The sequence below is a fragment of the Pollachius pollachius genome, assembly GCF_949987615.1.
Source record: "Pollachius pollachius genome assembly, chromosome: 1".
Taxonomy (NCBI): Eukaryota; Metazoa; Chordata; class Actinopteri; order Gadiformes; family Gadidae; genus Pollachius; species Pollachius pollachius.
Genome location: NC_136934.1, coordinates 36,534,550 through 36,550,944, shown reverse-complemented (window position 1 = coordinate 36,550,944; position 16,395 = coordinate 36,534,550). Strand labels below are relative to the sequence as shown.

The 16,395-nt window shown below is 44.8% G+C and overlaps 2 protein-coding genes across 4 annotated transcripts in view; one reads left to right on the top strand and one right to left on the bottom strand.

Annotated features, from left to right (window-relative positions):
• The window catches only part of mef2d (myocyte enhancer factor 2d), a 58,726-nt gene extending 50,823 nt beyond the window's left edge, over window positions 1–7,903 (top strand). For all 3 annotated transcript variants that reach the window (XM_079747821.1, XM_079747820.1, XM_079747819.1), the window contains one exon: window positions 2,941–7,903. In XM_079747821.1, the coding sequence (XP_079603947.1) occupies window positions 2,941–3,373 (433 nt within the window). In that variant the 3' untranslated portion in view covers window positions 3,374–7,903. The remainder of the gene's footprint in view (window positions 1–2,940) is intronic.
• Window positions 7,904–13,030: 5,127 nt separating this feature from the next.
• nes (nestin) overlaps window positions 13,031–16,395 on the bottom strand; it is a 7,926-nt gene continuing 4,561 nt past the window's right edge. The window contains exon 4 of the mRNA XM_079753645.1: window positions 13,031–16,395. This exon is cut by the window's right edge and continues 119 nt beyond it. Coding sequence (XP_079609771.1) covers window positions 13,714–16,395 — 2,682 coding nt within the window. The 3' untranslated portion in view covers window positions 13,031–13,713.

The window sequence follows — 16,395 nt, the reverse complement described above, 5'->3', positions numbered from 1 at the left end:
ATTTCTTAAGCACCATAACTATTTTTAAAGGATTACAGAATCATAACCTTTAACACTCATCCTAGTTTAATCCTTATAGTTTAGTGGACAAGTGTTATGTGTGCAATCGGATCGTATTTACAGTTTCAGTCCGTCCACTTCCTGTGTCAGTCTGTTGTACTTCCTGTGTCAGTCTGTTGTACTTCCTGTGTCAGTCTGTTCTACTTCCTCTGTCAGTGTTTTCAGGAGTGCTGTCTCTTTCTCTACTGCCTCCACAGCTTGGCCTCTCAGTCCAACTTGCTCTTTGGCAGGGAGGAGGGTCTCTGCTGGTACTGTACTTTCTCGCTCTCTCGCTCTCTATCTACCTATCTTTGTCTCTAAATATATATCTTAATATCTCTTTGTCTCGCTATCTCTCTCTCTCTTTCCAACCTCTCACCTTTTGATCACCTGTCTGCACGCTGGCTGCCTGAAATGGTCTCCGTCATATATGTAACTCCCTTGCTTCCTGCCATGTCAGGTCGAAACCAAAAGTTTTGTCAGTGAACCATTAGTAAGGCAAAACTATTGGATCAACTCTTTTCTAATTACAAGCACTATTAAAAAAAAAGATCTGTGACAAGAATGTATCCCCAAAAAAAAGCATGTACATTTAAACATGTGTGCGAAGTACCAGAACCATGTTCCCCTCTAATTAACATTCTGAGATTTTATTTACACGTTATTTACTACGTGCTACCCTTGGTAGCACGTAGCACACCAACAATGCTAATGAAGCCAAAGCGTCTGACTTTTCAACTCTGGTTTTGCAATGGCATCGTTCATCATCGTTCATTGACCCCCCCCCCCCCCCATCATTGGAAGCAGAGCGCTTGGGGGGGGGGAGTTGTAGCCTACCGCGGCGTGCTGCACCCAACTGTCTGCCTCTAGCTGCTGCGTTAGCGCTCGCGGCTAGCCCGCTGCTCCTGCCTTCATCACTGTCACCCCGGCTGCTGACTCCAGTGTTTTCACCCCCACCCTCCCTCCCTCCTTCCCCCTCGCCATGGTAACGACACCCCCGTGGCACCATAACTCATCTACCTGCCGCTGGCAGAGAACAACACACAGATCACCGCTGATGAAGTGGGCGCACACAGCGACACACAACCTGGCCCGATGTCAGGGGACTCTGGCTGTGTGTGTGTGTGTGTGTGTGTGTGTGTGTGTGTGTGTGTGTGTGTGTGTGTGTGTGTGTGTGTGTGTGTGTGTGTGTGTGTGTGTGTGTGTGTGTGTGTGTGCGTGCGTGCGTGCGTGTGTGTATGTATAAATATATATAGCTATATCTATACATATACAGTCATCGACTGAGAGAGAGACAGAGAGAGCAATTTAGTGGCTGGTGAAATGGGATGTGAAACTGTCTCTCCCCCGGTCGGGGCGGTAATTGATGCAGAGTTGGAGTGGTTGTGGACGTGTTCCTGATCTGCCCTATCAGAACATGTCCTAAGGGGTCTCTGTGCTGTAATTGGGAGATTCAAATTCCAATTCTATCCCTGTGTCAGGCTGAGAGAGAGAGAGAGACAGACAGAGAAAGACAGAGACATCGTCAGGTCAGGATGGCTCCCAGAGTCCATAACAGTTGTCGGGTGCAGCATGACTCCCACCAGAAGTGTTGGGGGGGGGGGGGGGGGGGGGGGGACTTGTAGATGAGGGGTGGGTGGGTGGTTCAATGCAGGTTAGGATTAGTGTGTGTGTGTGTGTGGGGCTCGGGGGAGGTTCTGAGACCTGGCGGCAGGTGGACAAAAATCCAAACAAGTCTTTAAAAGAAAAGTGTCTGGGAAGTGGTTGAGTTGGAGAGCGCCTGTGGTGCCCTGTAGTGTGTAACCGGGAGTAACAGGGTTTGTGAAAGCGCTGATGTATGATTGTGACCCAGGCGGTAGGTGGCTGGCTAAAGTGCTCTGGGCACAGAGCGAGAGAGAGAGAGAGAGAGGGGGCATTAACTGAAACGAAGGGTATTAGGTGTGGACGGACAGCTTTTTGAGCGCTAGTACAGACGGAAAACAGCGCTTTGAAGTCCCGTCCCGTCCCCCGCCCCATGGCACTGGAGCCAACCAACCCTCCCACATCGATGTCCTATGGCTTCACAACAGCCAGCTTTCACCTATGAGCTGCTGTTTGCCTGCACACGTCTGCCCCCGTGTCCACGATGTACTGCTGCCATCGCTGCTGTGTGTGCGGTGCAGTCGTCGCAGCTTGGCTTGGGTCATTAATACCTGTGTGTGTGTGTGTGTCTGTGTGTGTGTGTGTGTGTCTTTGGGAGAGAGCGCTGGAGGATCCCTGCTGCTTAGCCCGCTCCATTCTCCACTCTCTAGTCTGGAGGGGACTTTCATCAGCCGCCGCCTCATCTGTTAAGAGTTTGTCATTTAATGAGGCTCGGGATGTAATGCAGTTACCGGCTGCTAGATTAATGCAGGTTGGCTCCCCTTAATGGGAACCTAGGAGGATGAATATTGCATCTAATTGGTGACATACTTTTACATTTGGTTACGTAGCACTCAAACAAAGAAGAGTTTGTCCTTTTTCATTCGCTAGATGTCGTCGCAGTTTGTATTTCTATTCCGTCTCTCCTTTCTCTCTCTCGATCTCTATCTCTCTCTCTCTTCCCCCTATCGCTGTCTCTCGCTCCCTCTTTCCTGTCTCAATTCAGTTGAATTAAAATGGTTTTATTGTCATGGGGAACGCACGTTTACATTGCCAAAGCATGTAAATTTTTTTAATAATAATCAATGTCTTATCGCTCTTTCTCTCTCTCTCTCTCTCTCTCTCTCTCTCCCCCTCTCTCTCTCCCCCTCTCTCGCTCTCTCTACCCTCTCTCTCTCCCTCTCTCTCTCTCTCTCTCGCTCTCTCTCTCCCTCTCCCCCCCCCCCCCTCTCTCTCTCTCTCTCTCTCTCCCCCTCTCTCTCTCTCCCCCTCCTCCCCCAGGCCGGTGGGTCACCTACCTCAGGGTGCCACGCTCACCGTCAACACCAACCAGAGTGTGAACATCAAGTCGGAGCCCGTCTCGCCCAACCGTGACCACGGGGGCAGCGGCGGCGGCGGCGGCGGCAGTGGCCTGGGCTCGTCCATCTACCCCGGGGCCCTCCGGCTGGAGCCCGGGGCCCAGGGCCGCTCGCCCGTCAACAGTCTCAGCAGCAACGCCAGCTCGTACGACGGCGGCAGCGACCGGGACGAAGGGGCCCGAGGGGGGCCCCTGGACTTCCACCACCAGCAGGGGGCCCTTCAGCAGCAGCAGCAGCAGCAGCAGCAGCAGCAGCAGCAGCACACCATGGTCCTCCTGCGACCCTCGTCGGCGGACCCCCAGGAGCAGGACGGGGCCAACGTCAAGAGGATGAGACTGGAGTCCTGGGTGACATAGAGCGGTGGCCGGGGAGCCCGCCCCCCGCCCCCTGCAGACGCACGGACGGATGGATGGACGGATGAAGGAGGAAGGACGAAGGATGGAGACGTGTGGCCTGCTCAAGGCATCGTGTACATGCCCCCACCCCCCTCCCAGACCCCCCAGCACCCAACGCTTCCTGACCCCACCCCACCCTTCTGCATACACACCTATAGACCTGCCGTCTCGCTGCACATCTGCTGTCACACACAGGACACACTGACCTCACACCGACACACACTCACTCACACACACACACTCACAAACAGACGCACGCACGCAGTCACACACGCATGGTAGTACACACTCGCTCATATGAAACGCGTGGACACCGGTGCACACTTGTACTCGTGTTGGTTTTCTGGGACAATGTGCGTGCTTACATATGTGCTGTAGTTTACTCTTTTGTGTACTCTTTCGTCCCCCTCCCACTTTACACACACACAAACACACAGAAACAAACACAAACACATGTATTAAGGGGTGAGCCACCGCAAACCAGGGATGACATAGACTGTATATCAATCCACCTGAAAGGTTTATTTTTTAATTTATCCTTCGAGAGAGACATCGAGCGAGAGAGAGAGAGAGAGAGAGAGAGAGAGAGAGAGAGAGAACGCACGAGAGAGAGACATTGGACAGGCCTTGCTCTTACGCCAGGTAACTTTTATACTATCCATTAAGAAAACACACCCGACTCACAAAAACTAACCAGAAGAATCCCACCCTGGAACCTGTCGTGGGGGTAGGCTCCGGTGGCGGGGGTTGAAGTCCAGCCTGTCCAACCAGCAAGCGGAGGTTCCCCCAAAGACCCCCAATACCCCCCTCCCATGGTGTAGCACCTGCTCTCCAGAGGCCCGTGCTGGTAAACTTTTGACCCCCACAGACGTGTTGGCTGGCCTCAGACCGCCCCTTCGCCCTTATCTGTTTGCTCAGTTTTTGTGTGTGTGTGTGTGTGTGTCTGTGCGTATGTGTCTCAAACACACACCTTTAACCTCCAACGCAAGCCGACCGTGTCTGTTGTGCGTGTGTGTGTGTGTGTATCCATCAACCATGTGGATGTGATCTCTCACCACCACCACCACGCCACGACGTTGCTGTTTTGTAGGATTTGCTTTTGTTTTTTGTTGGGGGGCGTTTCTTCATTCGTTTTTGGTTTTGAGCATGTTTCCTTTTTTTTTCGTGTGACTTGATCGTGTTGTGATGTTTTTCGTTTTGGTTTGGAGTACATGAAGACACTAAACGATGCTGGAATCCTGACTTCGCCCATCTCGGGAGTTGACTGGTACGTTTGCCAGAAGACCCGCCTCCCCTCTCCGGCCACCGTCCAATCAGTAATCGGAACCATGTAAGTTAACTGTAAAGAAAATAATGGTTGCCATGGAAAAGAAGAATTAAATAGAAGACTATATATCTTGCATAGCTTGTATAGATACATAATCAGGGATATTTTCACTTATCTAGCCAACAGCATGTCTACGACGTGCTGAGCAGGTTGTGTGGGTGTGTGAGGGTGTGCACCCATTTCTTCCTAGCTGGCAGTTTTCCTAAAATGTCATGTTACATCGTACTGTTCAAAGCGCATAGTGTGTCCAATGACGTAAGGTCTAAACAGGAAATGGTCGATATCTGAAATGAAACATGGTATTCATCTGAATATATATACAGTATATATATATATGTATATATACAAGTACATTTTAACAAATGTGCATGTAAGTAATTAAGATGGTGAGCAGCTAGGAGACTACCCTTAATTAGTAGACCAATGGGAATGTATTAAACCTTTATTTATATATATATACATACATGTATGTATATATATATATATATATTCTGCCGGAGACAGCAAGTTTTTCTGTGTATATATCTGGTGTAATGTGTTGCGGCGCCAGGCCAGCAGAAGGGGCAATAGAGGCAGGATGGGAGAACTGAGGATGAGGCGTCACCATGGAAACTCAACTTTTTTTGAGTGAGCAAGGCCAGGTCCTCTGTCACTGATGGAGTGCACTTTAACCCCGCCCACACCCCACACCCACACCACGATGTCCCCAGACACCCTACTGACTAACAAACACACACATTTAGACACACATTGATACAACTTTTCAATTTATATATGAATATAAATAAGTCCCATTTTGAGGAAGTGTCAGATGCGTAGTTGCAGAGTGTATAATGAATTAAAGCCATGTAATGTACATAGATAACCTTTCACCTTTCGCTGGTCACTTGTACTTTTAGATTCAGAGGAGCCAACTAAAAAAAGGAAGAACATTATATCACTACTAGTCAGGTTTGTTGACTATGAAGGATGTCACTTTTTGTGAATGTAGGAGTAATGTGATTTTATTTGTAATTTTTGTAGGTGGAGGAGGGGTTTAGACGGTCAAAAGTGCAAGTTTTATGGTTTATAATAGTCTTCATAATCTTTTTTTCTACCCTCAAAAGCACTTTGTCTTGGAGCCAAGCAGATCCATCTGCTTGTTAAAAGCTCCAGAGGCATCAATGGGGATGGGTTTGTCGCTAAGCCAGAGGTACTCAGAGTCGATTCTGATCCTTTAATGACCAACACTACCTCCCCGAATACCCAACTTTATGACAAAATGGCTTCCTCCTCGTTGGAAATGCGTCTCGCCTCAAGCTGACACTGTCTGCCAGCCTAATCCTTAAGTGACACACAAACACACACACACACACACACACACACACTCATGCAGACAAACATATCTAGTTTCTACGACAAGAAAATGAGAATTTACTCCGATTTTTTACTCTTTTTTTTTTATCTAGGGGTTTTGTTACTTATGTTGTGATTGATAATTTTTTGATCACATAGATATTTTGTATCTGGAACTCTCACTCACTGATTGCTTTTGGGGTTGTATCCCAGACCACCAAAATCAACACCAACTCATTAGTCATTACTCCATCAACTTCACTGACCCCTCCCCCCCCCCCCCCCCTATATATTACTAACCCTATATTACTCCCTGGATAATCGGTTTGAGCCTCTCTCACCCCAGATGTTGTTCATATAACTCCACATAATTCTCTCTATCTCTGTCTCTGTCTCTCTCGCTCTCTATTTAATTTACTCACTCACTCATACACACTGAGACTCTCACTCTTAAGTCTATATGAGTGTAGCCTACAGTCTGAGTGACAGATTAATTAATTACGCCCAGTTTGGAAAGGCAAACTTTGACTGTTAGGCTTCTTTGCCCAGAGCTTTGATCAAAAAAAGATACATATATATTTTGACTCCCACCAACGTTTTTTTGGAAGTGGTAGCCTGGCTTTAGTTGGAAACTCAAGACGTGGTCTTGTTGAAATGAGGCGAGAACGGCCTCTGTTACAAACGGATACAGCTAAAATGTAATTTAGTTGGTGATGCTAGGGAACGCTGTAAGCCCAAGCGAGGTGTTGCACAAAACCCTGGCACGTTAAACAACACTAGGGGTCGCTGTAAATGCAGAGTAAGAAAAGACAATCTTCCGTTCAGGCTGACCGTCTAAAGTATTTCCTCATGTATAATGATGTTTAAAAGTCTTTGCTCACTTTCCAGTGTTAACTTGTGGTGAAGACGGTTCTATCTAGTCTGTTTTGATTCTAACTGTTCTCAGATAAGTGATTCATATTATTTTATTCTTATTAATAACTACCAATATTATCAATATCCCACCCATCACTGTTGGTAAATTGTCATGGAATTGACAAGTTTATTTAATATTTCTTCTTTTTTTTGTGTAGGTTAGACATCTTGTATTATTTTAAGTTATTTTCTTTTTTTTATTATCAAAGATTTAGATAAATATATTTTTCGTTTCTGTTATCTTTTCTGTTTGGTTTTTCTTTTATATGGGTGTTACTAATATTGCACGATTTTTGTTTTATTTTTTAATGTCATGAAACAAACAACACAACTGTTGTGATATTAGTGCTTGTGTGGCTATGGACATAGGCGCTAAAAACAAGTTTGATTTAGTTGACCAGTTTGATGCTGCAATTTTTTACTTCGATGTACCAACTAGACTACACTCGGTGGCAGGGGTTGGGCGCGCGACGCAACACATATTTATTTCCGACCAGACACAATGATGTCAATGCATGGGTGTTCAAATGAGAGTTAAGAGTTAAGAATGAGTCATGTTTTAGAACATCAAATGTAATATCACATACGTTACACACATATAACAGACACACCCGTACACCACACAAATAGATTTGAGAAGACAAAAGAATTTGAAACTTTTAAATAAATTATAGCTAATATATTGTGTTCGGCTAGTCGGCTTTTTCTTTGTTGTAAAGATATTTTTTGTTTTGTTTTTGGAGAATGATATACAACTTGTGTATATTTTCATAAATAAAGTATGCACTGATATGTTATTACAAATTCTATACTGCTTTTACAAAAAAAAGTGTTTGTTATTGTACCAAAGTATCCATTGGTCCTATTTTACCCTACCCTTTTGCGTATGTTTTACCGTATTTTATATATTAAAAATAGACAAGTTGACCTAAAGCGATGTTTGATTATGTGTGATTTGTAACATTTAATTCATATTTAATGGATAGACATGCATTACTTCTATTGACCACAGGGAGGGGCTCTAACATTTTGATAATGTCCACCAGTTCCCACTTTTCTTGCCCATGGAATTTGACTGTTGAGTTCAGTTTAGCATTTCTGTTAACTTTCTGCCATTATATCAAATGATACAATTTAAGTTTTATTATATTATCCTTTTAGATGCAAATATGTGGATGGCTACATTTATTATCCATTAATCGACTCAACGTAGTCCAAATTATGAAAGTTCACTTGTGAAAAGCAATGGGGCGACCATACAACGAGTGCAACTGAAGAGGTCAGACTCTCAAAAAATAAAAACTACAAACTGATGCAACTATTGCATAACAGTGGAATCAGATCCAAAGAGGGAAATACAGTAGCTCAGGCATTGACTTAATTGACTTCCCATCATAAAATCATTACATTGACAACATGAACAAAAAAATACTTCTAGTTCTGCTTTATCATCTGTAAATGTCAACATGTATCGGAATACAGACGCCACAAAAGATCAGAAAAGCAGAAGCACATACACAAGTGGATACACACCCAGACATACATAACACATGCCCACTGTCTCTCTCTCTCTCTGGAGGAACATGGAGAGAGACCTGATCCCAGACCTGTGGAGCCCATGCCGTAAACTGGTGGGTGCAGGGGGGTGCTGCAGAGAGCTTCTGCCTAAGACAGACACACACTCCTGACTCAAGTGATACTGAGGACCTAATAATAGGTCCCCACTAGGTGCCCTGCCCACTTCAGACACTGTGAGCACCTGCTTTGTGAACAACTCTGTGATGTTGAATACTTTTGCGGCGATTTCAATACTTCATTAATTTAGACATATCCGAAATATGTGGAAAGCAGAAAAGTACAAAGCAGCTACACTCCGTGCTCCCGGAGTCCTGCTAGTCGTATGGTAAACGCCAATAACACGTCAGCACCACGCCCACTCGCTCTTTCTGAATTCTCCGGGGCCTCTAATACTCTAGGGGCCTTGCCGGCTAAACTCCAGATGGGTGGATTCTGACAATTGCCTTCACACATACAGCCCCTCCAGTTATTATCCAGAGGAAAGGCGGTCTGTCTGTTTGTCTGTCTCTCTGTCTGTCTGTGTCTGTGTGTGTATGTGTGTGTGTGTGTGTGTGTGTGTGTGTGTGTGTGTGTGTGTGTGTGTGTGTGTGCGTGCGTGCGTGCGTGTGTGTGGTGTGTGTGTCAGGCGGTCATTGGGTCCATCAGGTCCACCAGACGAACAGTTCTCCGGTAATTTGATTAGCAGCATTTCCTGCCTGTGATCAGATCAGTATGTGGGCATGGCCAGCCCGATGCACCCCACTCCTCTCTCTACATTTGAGACACAGAGATGCATGATATATATGGAAAATAAATGGATAGATATGGATATATTGGGATTATATATTTTGATTATAGATAGAAAGATTGAAGGAGTAGAAATAGGGAAATCCTAGTGAATTTAAGCATTGTTCCTACATGAATACTCATTAGTAGGCAATTCATAAACATTTATAAATATTAATAAGATTGGGATGAAGAAAATAAGATAAGATTTACAAAACAACTTGATGATTTACAAACTATGTTATGATTATTTCAGGAATTTATAAATCATTAGTTAGGTAATTTAGGTGACTTCATCTTAAGTAAGGGCTATTACATCTTACTACTAATTACATGGTATTGCTAGCTGCAATGATACATTTATAATTAGTATATACAATTAGTATGATACATTTATAATTATAATGAATAATAGCTTAATGAAGCATAAATAGGCCTTCCTTTAGAGAAGCTCACAAAAGATACCAAAGCTTTTGTCTAGCTAATTCATGAATTGCAGCATTATTAAGTGTTTATAAACCATTATTAACAAATTGTAAACTTGTGTAAATCACTAACTTGTGCTTTATAAATTATCTATATAGATAGATAGATGGATTGATTGATGGATGGATGGATTGATTCACTGATTAATAAATAGACATGGATTATAGGTAGATGGATAGGTAGATATATGGATGGACGGATAGATAGATAGATAGGTATCGATGATAGACAGACAGACAGACAGACAGACAGACAGACAGACAGACAGACAGACAGACAGACGTTGATTTCATGCACTGGTGCAACCTGTGGTTTGTTTTTAGCGCTGACGCAAGGGCTCGGTGCGACCATGACGGGATTCTTTGTATCTTTCCAAATTAAGATCATGTCGTCTGACACATCGGACATCAAGCGTGGGCCGGCTCCAGCCCGGCTGAGACAGCTGTCATGACTAGGCTTTTCCTCATGCCTTCTTCAATAGCACCCAATGCCCATCCAAGCTTGTGATGCCAATGTTCATGGTTAGCATCGAGCAGAGCAGCTTGGAAAGAGGTGTTAGCGCCGTGACTCGACAAGTAAATAAGAGCACACACATACACATAATCCTTAACCTGACCCCTGACCCTAAGCCTTTGCACCCGGGGAACATAGGACCTGGGGAACATAGAGATGACCCACATGCAGACGTGCATATCACACACTCTCACACAAACATACTCTCACACACAAACACACACACACACACACACACACACACACACACACACACACACACTCTCTCTATCTAAATGGTAATTAAGACATAAGGTCTGATACTGAGGCCATGCCAGTTCTTTACCGTGCAGATTTCTTTGGTTGTCTTGCATTCATGCAGACATGTCCACCACCCCCATATTGCATTGCAAATTACCTTGGCTTCTCCCGCAATGACCAATCCTTAGCTCTACACTTTAGTCTCTCCCAACACCTTTGTCGTAACTGCCCAAGTTGTGATTGCTTTCAATAAGAATCCTTTATACCTAATGTCTCTCTGAAGATGCTTGGTCAATGCTTATTTCAAGTAATTATTTTTCATCACTCTATTATCCCCTATGAACAGGTAACCACAGTGATAGTTGTCTCCCACCACCAGCCAATCACAGAAGACCACATTTAGGCCCTGTCTGAAAATAAAGGGTGTAAGTAAGTACAAATGGTAATGAAATATCAGCCCGCCTTCAAACATACTCCTTTTTCTATTAATTTGTTTTTTCTGTTTTATTATCAGTACAAGATGGTTGCTCAATCATCTTCCATCTTCCCTGAACAGTATACTGGACAGGCAGTCTATTGAGAGCCCTGATGTCTGACCAGTCACCCTGCTTCCCTCTGTCCCCATGGATACAGCCGTCCTCTCATGGATGTATCTGCATACACAGTGTCGCCCGTTTCAATTTGACAAAGCTGCATAATAAACAGCCACTGTAAGTGGCAGCGGATGTGAAGATTTTTGGATTTCCCAGATCTCCTGGTCACCAAAGAGGACTATTAGTTGATCATGATGCTGCTGAAGCTAGTGTGCAATGCTTAAAAATACTGTTACCAGATTTGGCCTTTAGGACATGTGTGCCATGGCCAGGAGGAGGAGTGTAGGGGCTTGCATGGTTCAGTTCCCGGGGGGAGAAGTTCTGGGCAGCCATCGGTGTCTGAAATAGCCCCCATTGTCCAGTGAGCTGGCGAAATGAATGACCAAACGGGAGGGGGGAGGCAAGGTCATCCATTGTTCTGGTTGCTTGGTTCTCCCCCCCCTGCACACCCCTACCCTCTCGTGTCCTCCTCACCTCCTCTCCAGGCTTGTGTGGAGTCCTATGTGTTGGAGGAGGACCGCAATGAGGAGGCCTCTGCTCCGGCTTTTGTTGCCCCGCCCGGGGCCTCACTGCCTGAGAGGCTGCCAAATGTTTATGGCCCTTTCCCATGAACATACACACACACACGCACGCACATACACAGTTGTGTGATCTTCTCAAAAACAACCCCTGAGGAAGCAGATAAGGGTGTAGCTTTTAGGAGTCGCCTGATTTCCTTACCCTGAACGGAGATAAACAAAGTAGGCTCTGACATGTTAAGAAATCCTAAAGTGAAGGTTATGTTGAATGTGTTGTATTTGCTAGCTTATCTAATTTAGCTGGCACATTTTTGAAAGATATATCAACTAGCATTTCTTCTTGTCAGTTGTAACTTCATAACATTACTGTACACTGTATGTTTTCCACAAAATAAGATTCTACTTGTGGTACTTGAGGCGGGAAGGGAGATAAATATTATGTACATTTTTTGTCTAGCATGTATTCCTGCAGAGGAGACGATCGGGCAGCAGCAATCCTCTCTAGAGCCATCGTATGTTCAACATTTCTACAAAGTAGGAAAATTACAAAATAACCGGCCTTAAACCATAACCCTAACTCAAATGCAATTAAACTGGAGTAGCCTAACGTTTACAAATGTCATAGATGGACTAAAATGTATTTTTCTTTTGGTGAAACAGAAATAAGTTTGAAATAAGAGATATAGTGAGTATTTGGGAAACACTATGTATCGCGGATGGCACCGTTCTCTTGGAAAAATAGTTTTTTTGGAAGAAAAACACCCACACCGTTTGTGTGGGAACTAGCTTGGTGGCTGGCATGTACCAATTTTCATAGTAGCACATTGTGTAAGCCAGATCGATTTAGAAAAATCATATCTATACATTAGGTCTCTACTGGATTAGTTTTCACCTGTTCCCGGAAGTTAGGGGGTGAAGGGGAAATGACGCCATTGACATGTTATCACTCGTAATGTAATGGACCGTTACCTTGTATAAAAGTATGGATTTCACTGGGTTTGTACATTGTTGAAACATTTAGGATAATGTTATGCAACTCAACAAAATGTATAACATAGGTCAAGTGTTTTTTATATATTCTAATGTGGTAATATGATACCTTTAATTGCAACCAAACGCCTTTATTAAATGTCGTTTGTAGCTAAATTACCTCTTACCTGTCCTCCAAGTGCCTCATGGCACATAAACAATCGCTAAGAATATTTGCAGAACTAATGTAGCTATAGAAGGCCCTATTAGTTCTGCAAATATTCTTAGCGATTGTTTATGTAACAAGGAAAGGAATATGCTGTATAATAACAAAGAAGTGCACAGTACCAGTCAAAGTCATAGACATGTTTCTTGAATCTACAGTTTATTCAAACAAATTAGTACCAAGGCAATGCCACACTTTATTAAGTAGCTTAAGCAATAGAATGACATCAATTCCTCAAACATTAAAATGTTCCAATAGTATAGTTTTTAAAGGTATTGGGCTAAGCATTGCCCACAAATCTGTTTAAAATAAACAAAACTTACTTCTTCGATACACCTTGAAACATGCACACAGGGCGGATGGTTGATTATAATGGAGTGTAATAGGCTGATTCCCTATTAGAACTTCTAGCCTAGTCTTATTTCCTCAGAGACACCGGATCCTTGACATTCTTGAGGTGTGGACCTCTGAGCGTTTGAATTTCCAGCCCTCATCTCAATCAGATTAGGCTGCGATCAATAAGACAAATGCTCAAAGGTAACCCTTTGTTCTGTCAATAGGTCATTACCCCTTGGTAGCAATGAAAAGATTTCTTTGATTCAGCCCACAACAAATACAGAACGATATACCTTGTTATTTTAGCAAGAGAAATGGTTGTTTTAATGACCATTTCTTAAGGAAATTAAATAACAGCATTATTACAGTTAAACAGCCAGAGCAATGGCAAACTTTAGTTGGACAGTAGCACCTAGCAGCAATATGTTTTCACACACTTCAATAGCACTGAATATAACTTGATCAACTGTTTCTTTATTGCTAAAGGAACCACTGAATACCTACTCCTCCCCAGATGACAAGGAATGGCCCTCTTCTTCAGAGTCCTCTGAATGGGTCAGGCCCCCCTCAGCGGCATCCTTGCATTCATACAGCTTCCTCTCTGAGGACCTCTGCTCAAACTCTCCCTTAGTAACCTGGCCTGTAGCCATGCCCCCCTCCATCCTTGAGATCCCCATCACTACATGCTGTTTGTCAAAACTACCCAAAACTAGGTTGTCAGCTTGGCTGTGGTTCGGACTAACTTCCCCAGTGGCTTCATGATAGGAAGTTTTCGGTTGATAGTTAGCACCCGTCAACACAGAAGAACCCCAGAAATCTGCATCCACATCTGAGCTGGAGAAACTGTGAAGGTCTTTTTTGATTTTATAATTTGTTATTATAGATTCTGTTGAGCTCTTTACCTGAAGAGTATCTCTCTTGTCTTGAATGGCTTCAGGGAAATCCAAATTGCTTTCAGTTGTGGCTTCCACATTCTCATACCTTTCACCTGCTGCAAACTGACCAGTAGCCTCAGCAGGGTTCCCTATACCTTCCCATTTCACTATCTGTGCAGCTACTGAACAAACCTGTTGGTCTGTATCAACATCCAAAGAATGCTTTGGAGGAGCTTCAGATTCCTCCACAGTTTCAGCCTTGTGTAGCTCATGATAGACCGTTGCCTCTACCAAGGCATCTTGAAGGTCTGAGGATCCCTGCTCTGTGGAAATGGGTTGTCGGTATGGGCTATTATTGGGGGACTCATCTCCTGAGCCGTTAGATTGCTCCATAAGGCAGTCATCGATGATCTCCTGGTCATCAAACCCCCCATTGAAGTCAATGGCAACAGATTCATCGTCTGTTACAATGGGCGCAATGCTATCGTTGTTTTCTGTGATCTCCAGAGTATTCCTGGCTTCCTCATCCTCATCCTGAATGTATTGGGTGTCATCAAGGAACAGCTGCTCATTGGGCCTATCGTTTATGGCGCTGGTTGAAATAAGTTCCTGGTGCGCCTTCATGCTATGCTCTACACAGATAAACATTTCCTCTCCGATTGTCTCGCCGACCCCTTGTGGTTTGGCTTCCTGGATGGACGTTGCTATCACACTCTTGCTAGCCTGATGCTGTGCAAAGTGTGCAGTATATGTGGATGTGGACAAGCCCTCCAACTCTAGCTCCACTAGTCTGTCCACATCCTCTAAATCTTCACTGTAATCCATATTAACATTCGAGTATTTCTTGGGTATCACCCGCTGGGTGAGGTCTTCTGTCTCCTCATCTGAATGCTTTCGGTCGACTTTCATAATCATTTGAACCTGTTCCTTTTCCTCTTCGCAATCTGTTCTCAATGTGGCATGCTGCTTTGTAACCACGTCCTGGTCGTCACCGTGAGCATAGCTCATGTCGTAGCCCACTTTCTCTGCGTCCTCGTCCGTCTCTTCGCACAGATCGTCCATGGTTCCAAATCTCTTTGACTTGCTGTCACTCCAGGTTCCACTTCCTGTTCCTCCAGCCTCCATCTTGTCTTCCCCATCGCTCGATTCCAGATCGTCACAGTGTGAGGCCTGGTTGTTTCCGTCAGCCTCATCGTTCTTGTACTGGATCAGGGGTCGGGTGTCGGCCAACGTATTGTCCTGTGCGTAACTGTCACTCTCAACCTCCGTCCTCCATGATACAGACACATTCTGGGAATCCTCATCCTCTTCCTCCTCTTCCTCATTGTTTACATTTTCTTGCCCTTGCTCCAAAAGTGGGATCTGGTCCTGATTGATGTCGCTGAATTGTGTCCCAGGGGGTGTAACAATCAAGCTTGAATGAACATGTTCCTCCGTAAAGGCAACTACATTCACTTTTGTCATTTCTTGCTGCCCTGGCTCTCTTGCTGACATATCTTCTTGTTCTGCATGTCGGGTGGCCATTTCCGAGCTCTGTTCTTTCTTCAGCTCCACCTTTCTCTCTATGACACTATCCCAGGTGTCCATCTCTTCTCCGTCAGGGTACAGCTTATCTTCGCTCTCGCTCTGAACCTTGCGGAGCAGCGAGCCATCTGCATGGATGCCTGCGGCATTCTCCTCTGGGTTGAAGACCACCTGGTCGAAGATACTTGCCTCAGGCTCTCCCTCAGAAGCTAGGTCACTTGTGTTGGATCCCACTGTTGGCTCGAGGACTGCTTCGGCCTCAGAGTCTGAGGTATCCCCTAATGCCTGCCCTGGCTCCACCCAAGTATCAAAAGGAGTGGGCTGTAAATAATTTTCCCTTTGCTTGCCCAAGAAAGGTGCTGATCTCTCTTCTGTGTCAACACGATATATGGCTGCTTCTTTTATGGGAATTTGCCGATGTTTTTCCTCAGCATTGAAAGCAGTTTTAAAAGTGTTCAATCCGGACTCCACCTTACAGCTGATCACCGATTGCTTGACGGGACTCTCCATAGTTGGTTGATGAACCAAAGATTTCTCAAGGGCCTCCTGCTCATTGGGAGGAGACAGGGGCTCGGCGTAGGTCACCTCCTCGTGCACCTCCTGGTGCCTGAAGTGCTCCTCTGTGCCGTTCCGCTGTATCTTTGGATACGAGGTCACATTTTTGACACACTTCTCTGGGTTCCTGTCGTCGACCAGATCCCCGGCCGAGGATGTTGTGTTATGTTGTTTTGGGGGGGTTCTGTCCCACACGGAGGATCTAGGCAACCCCCAGGAGTTTTTAGT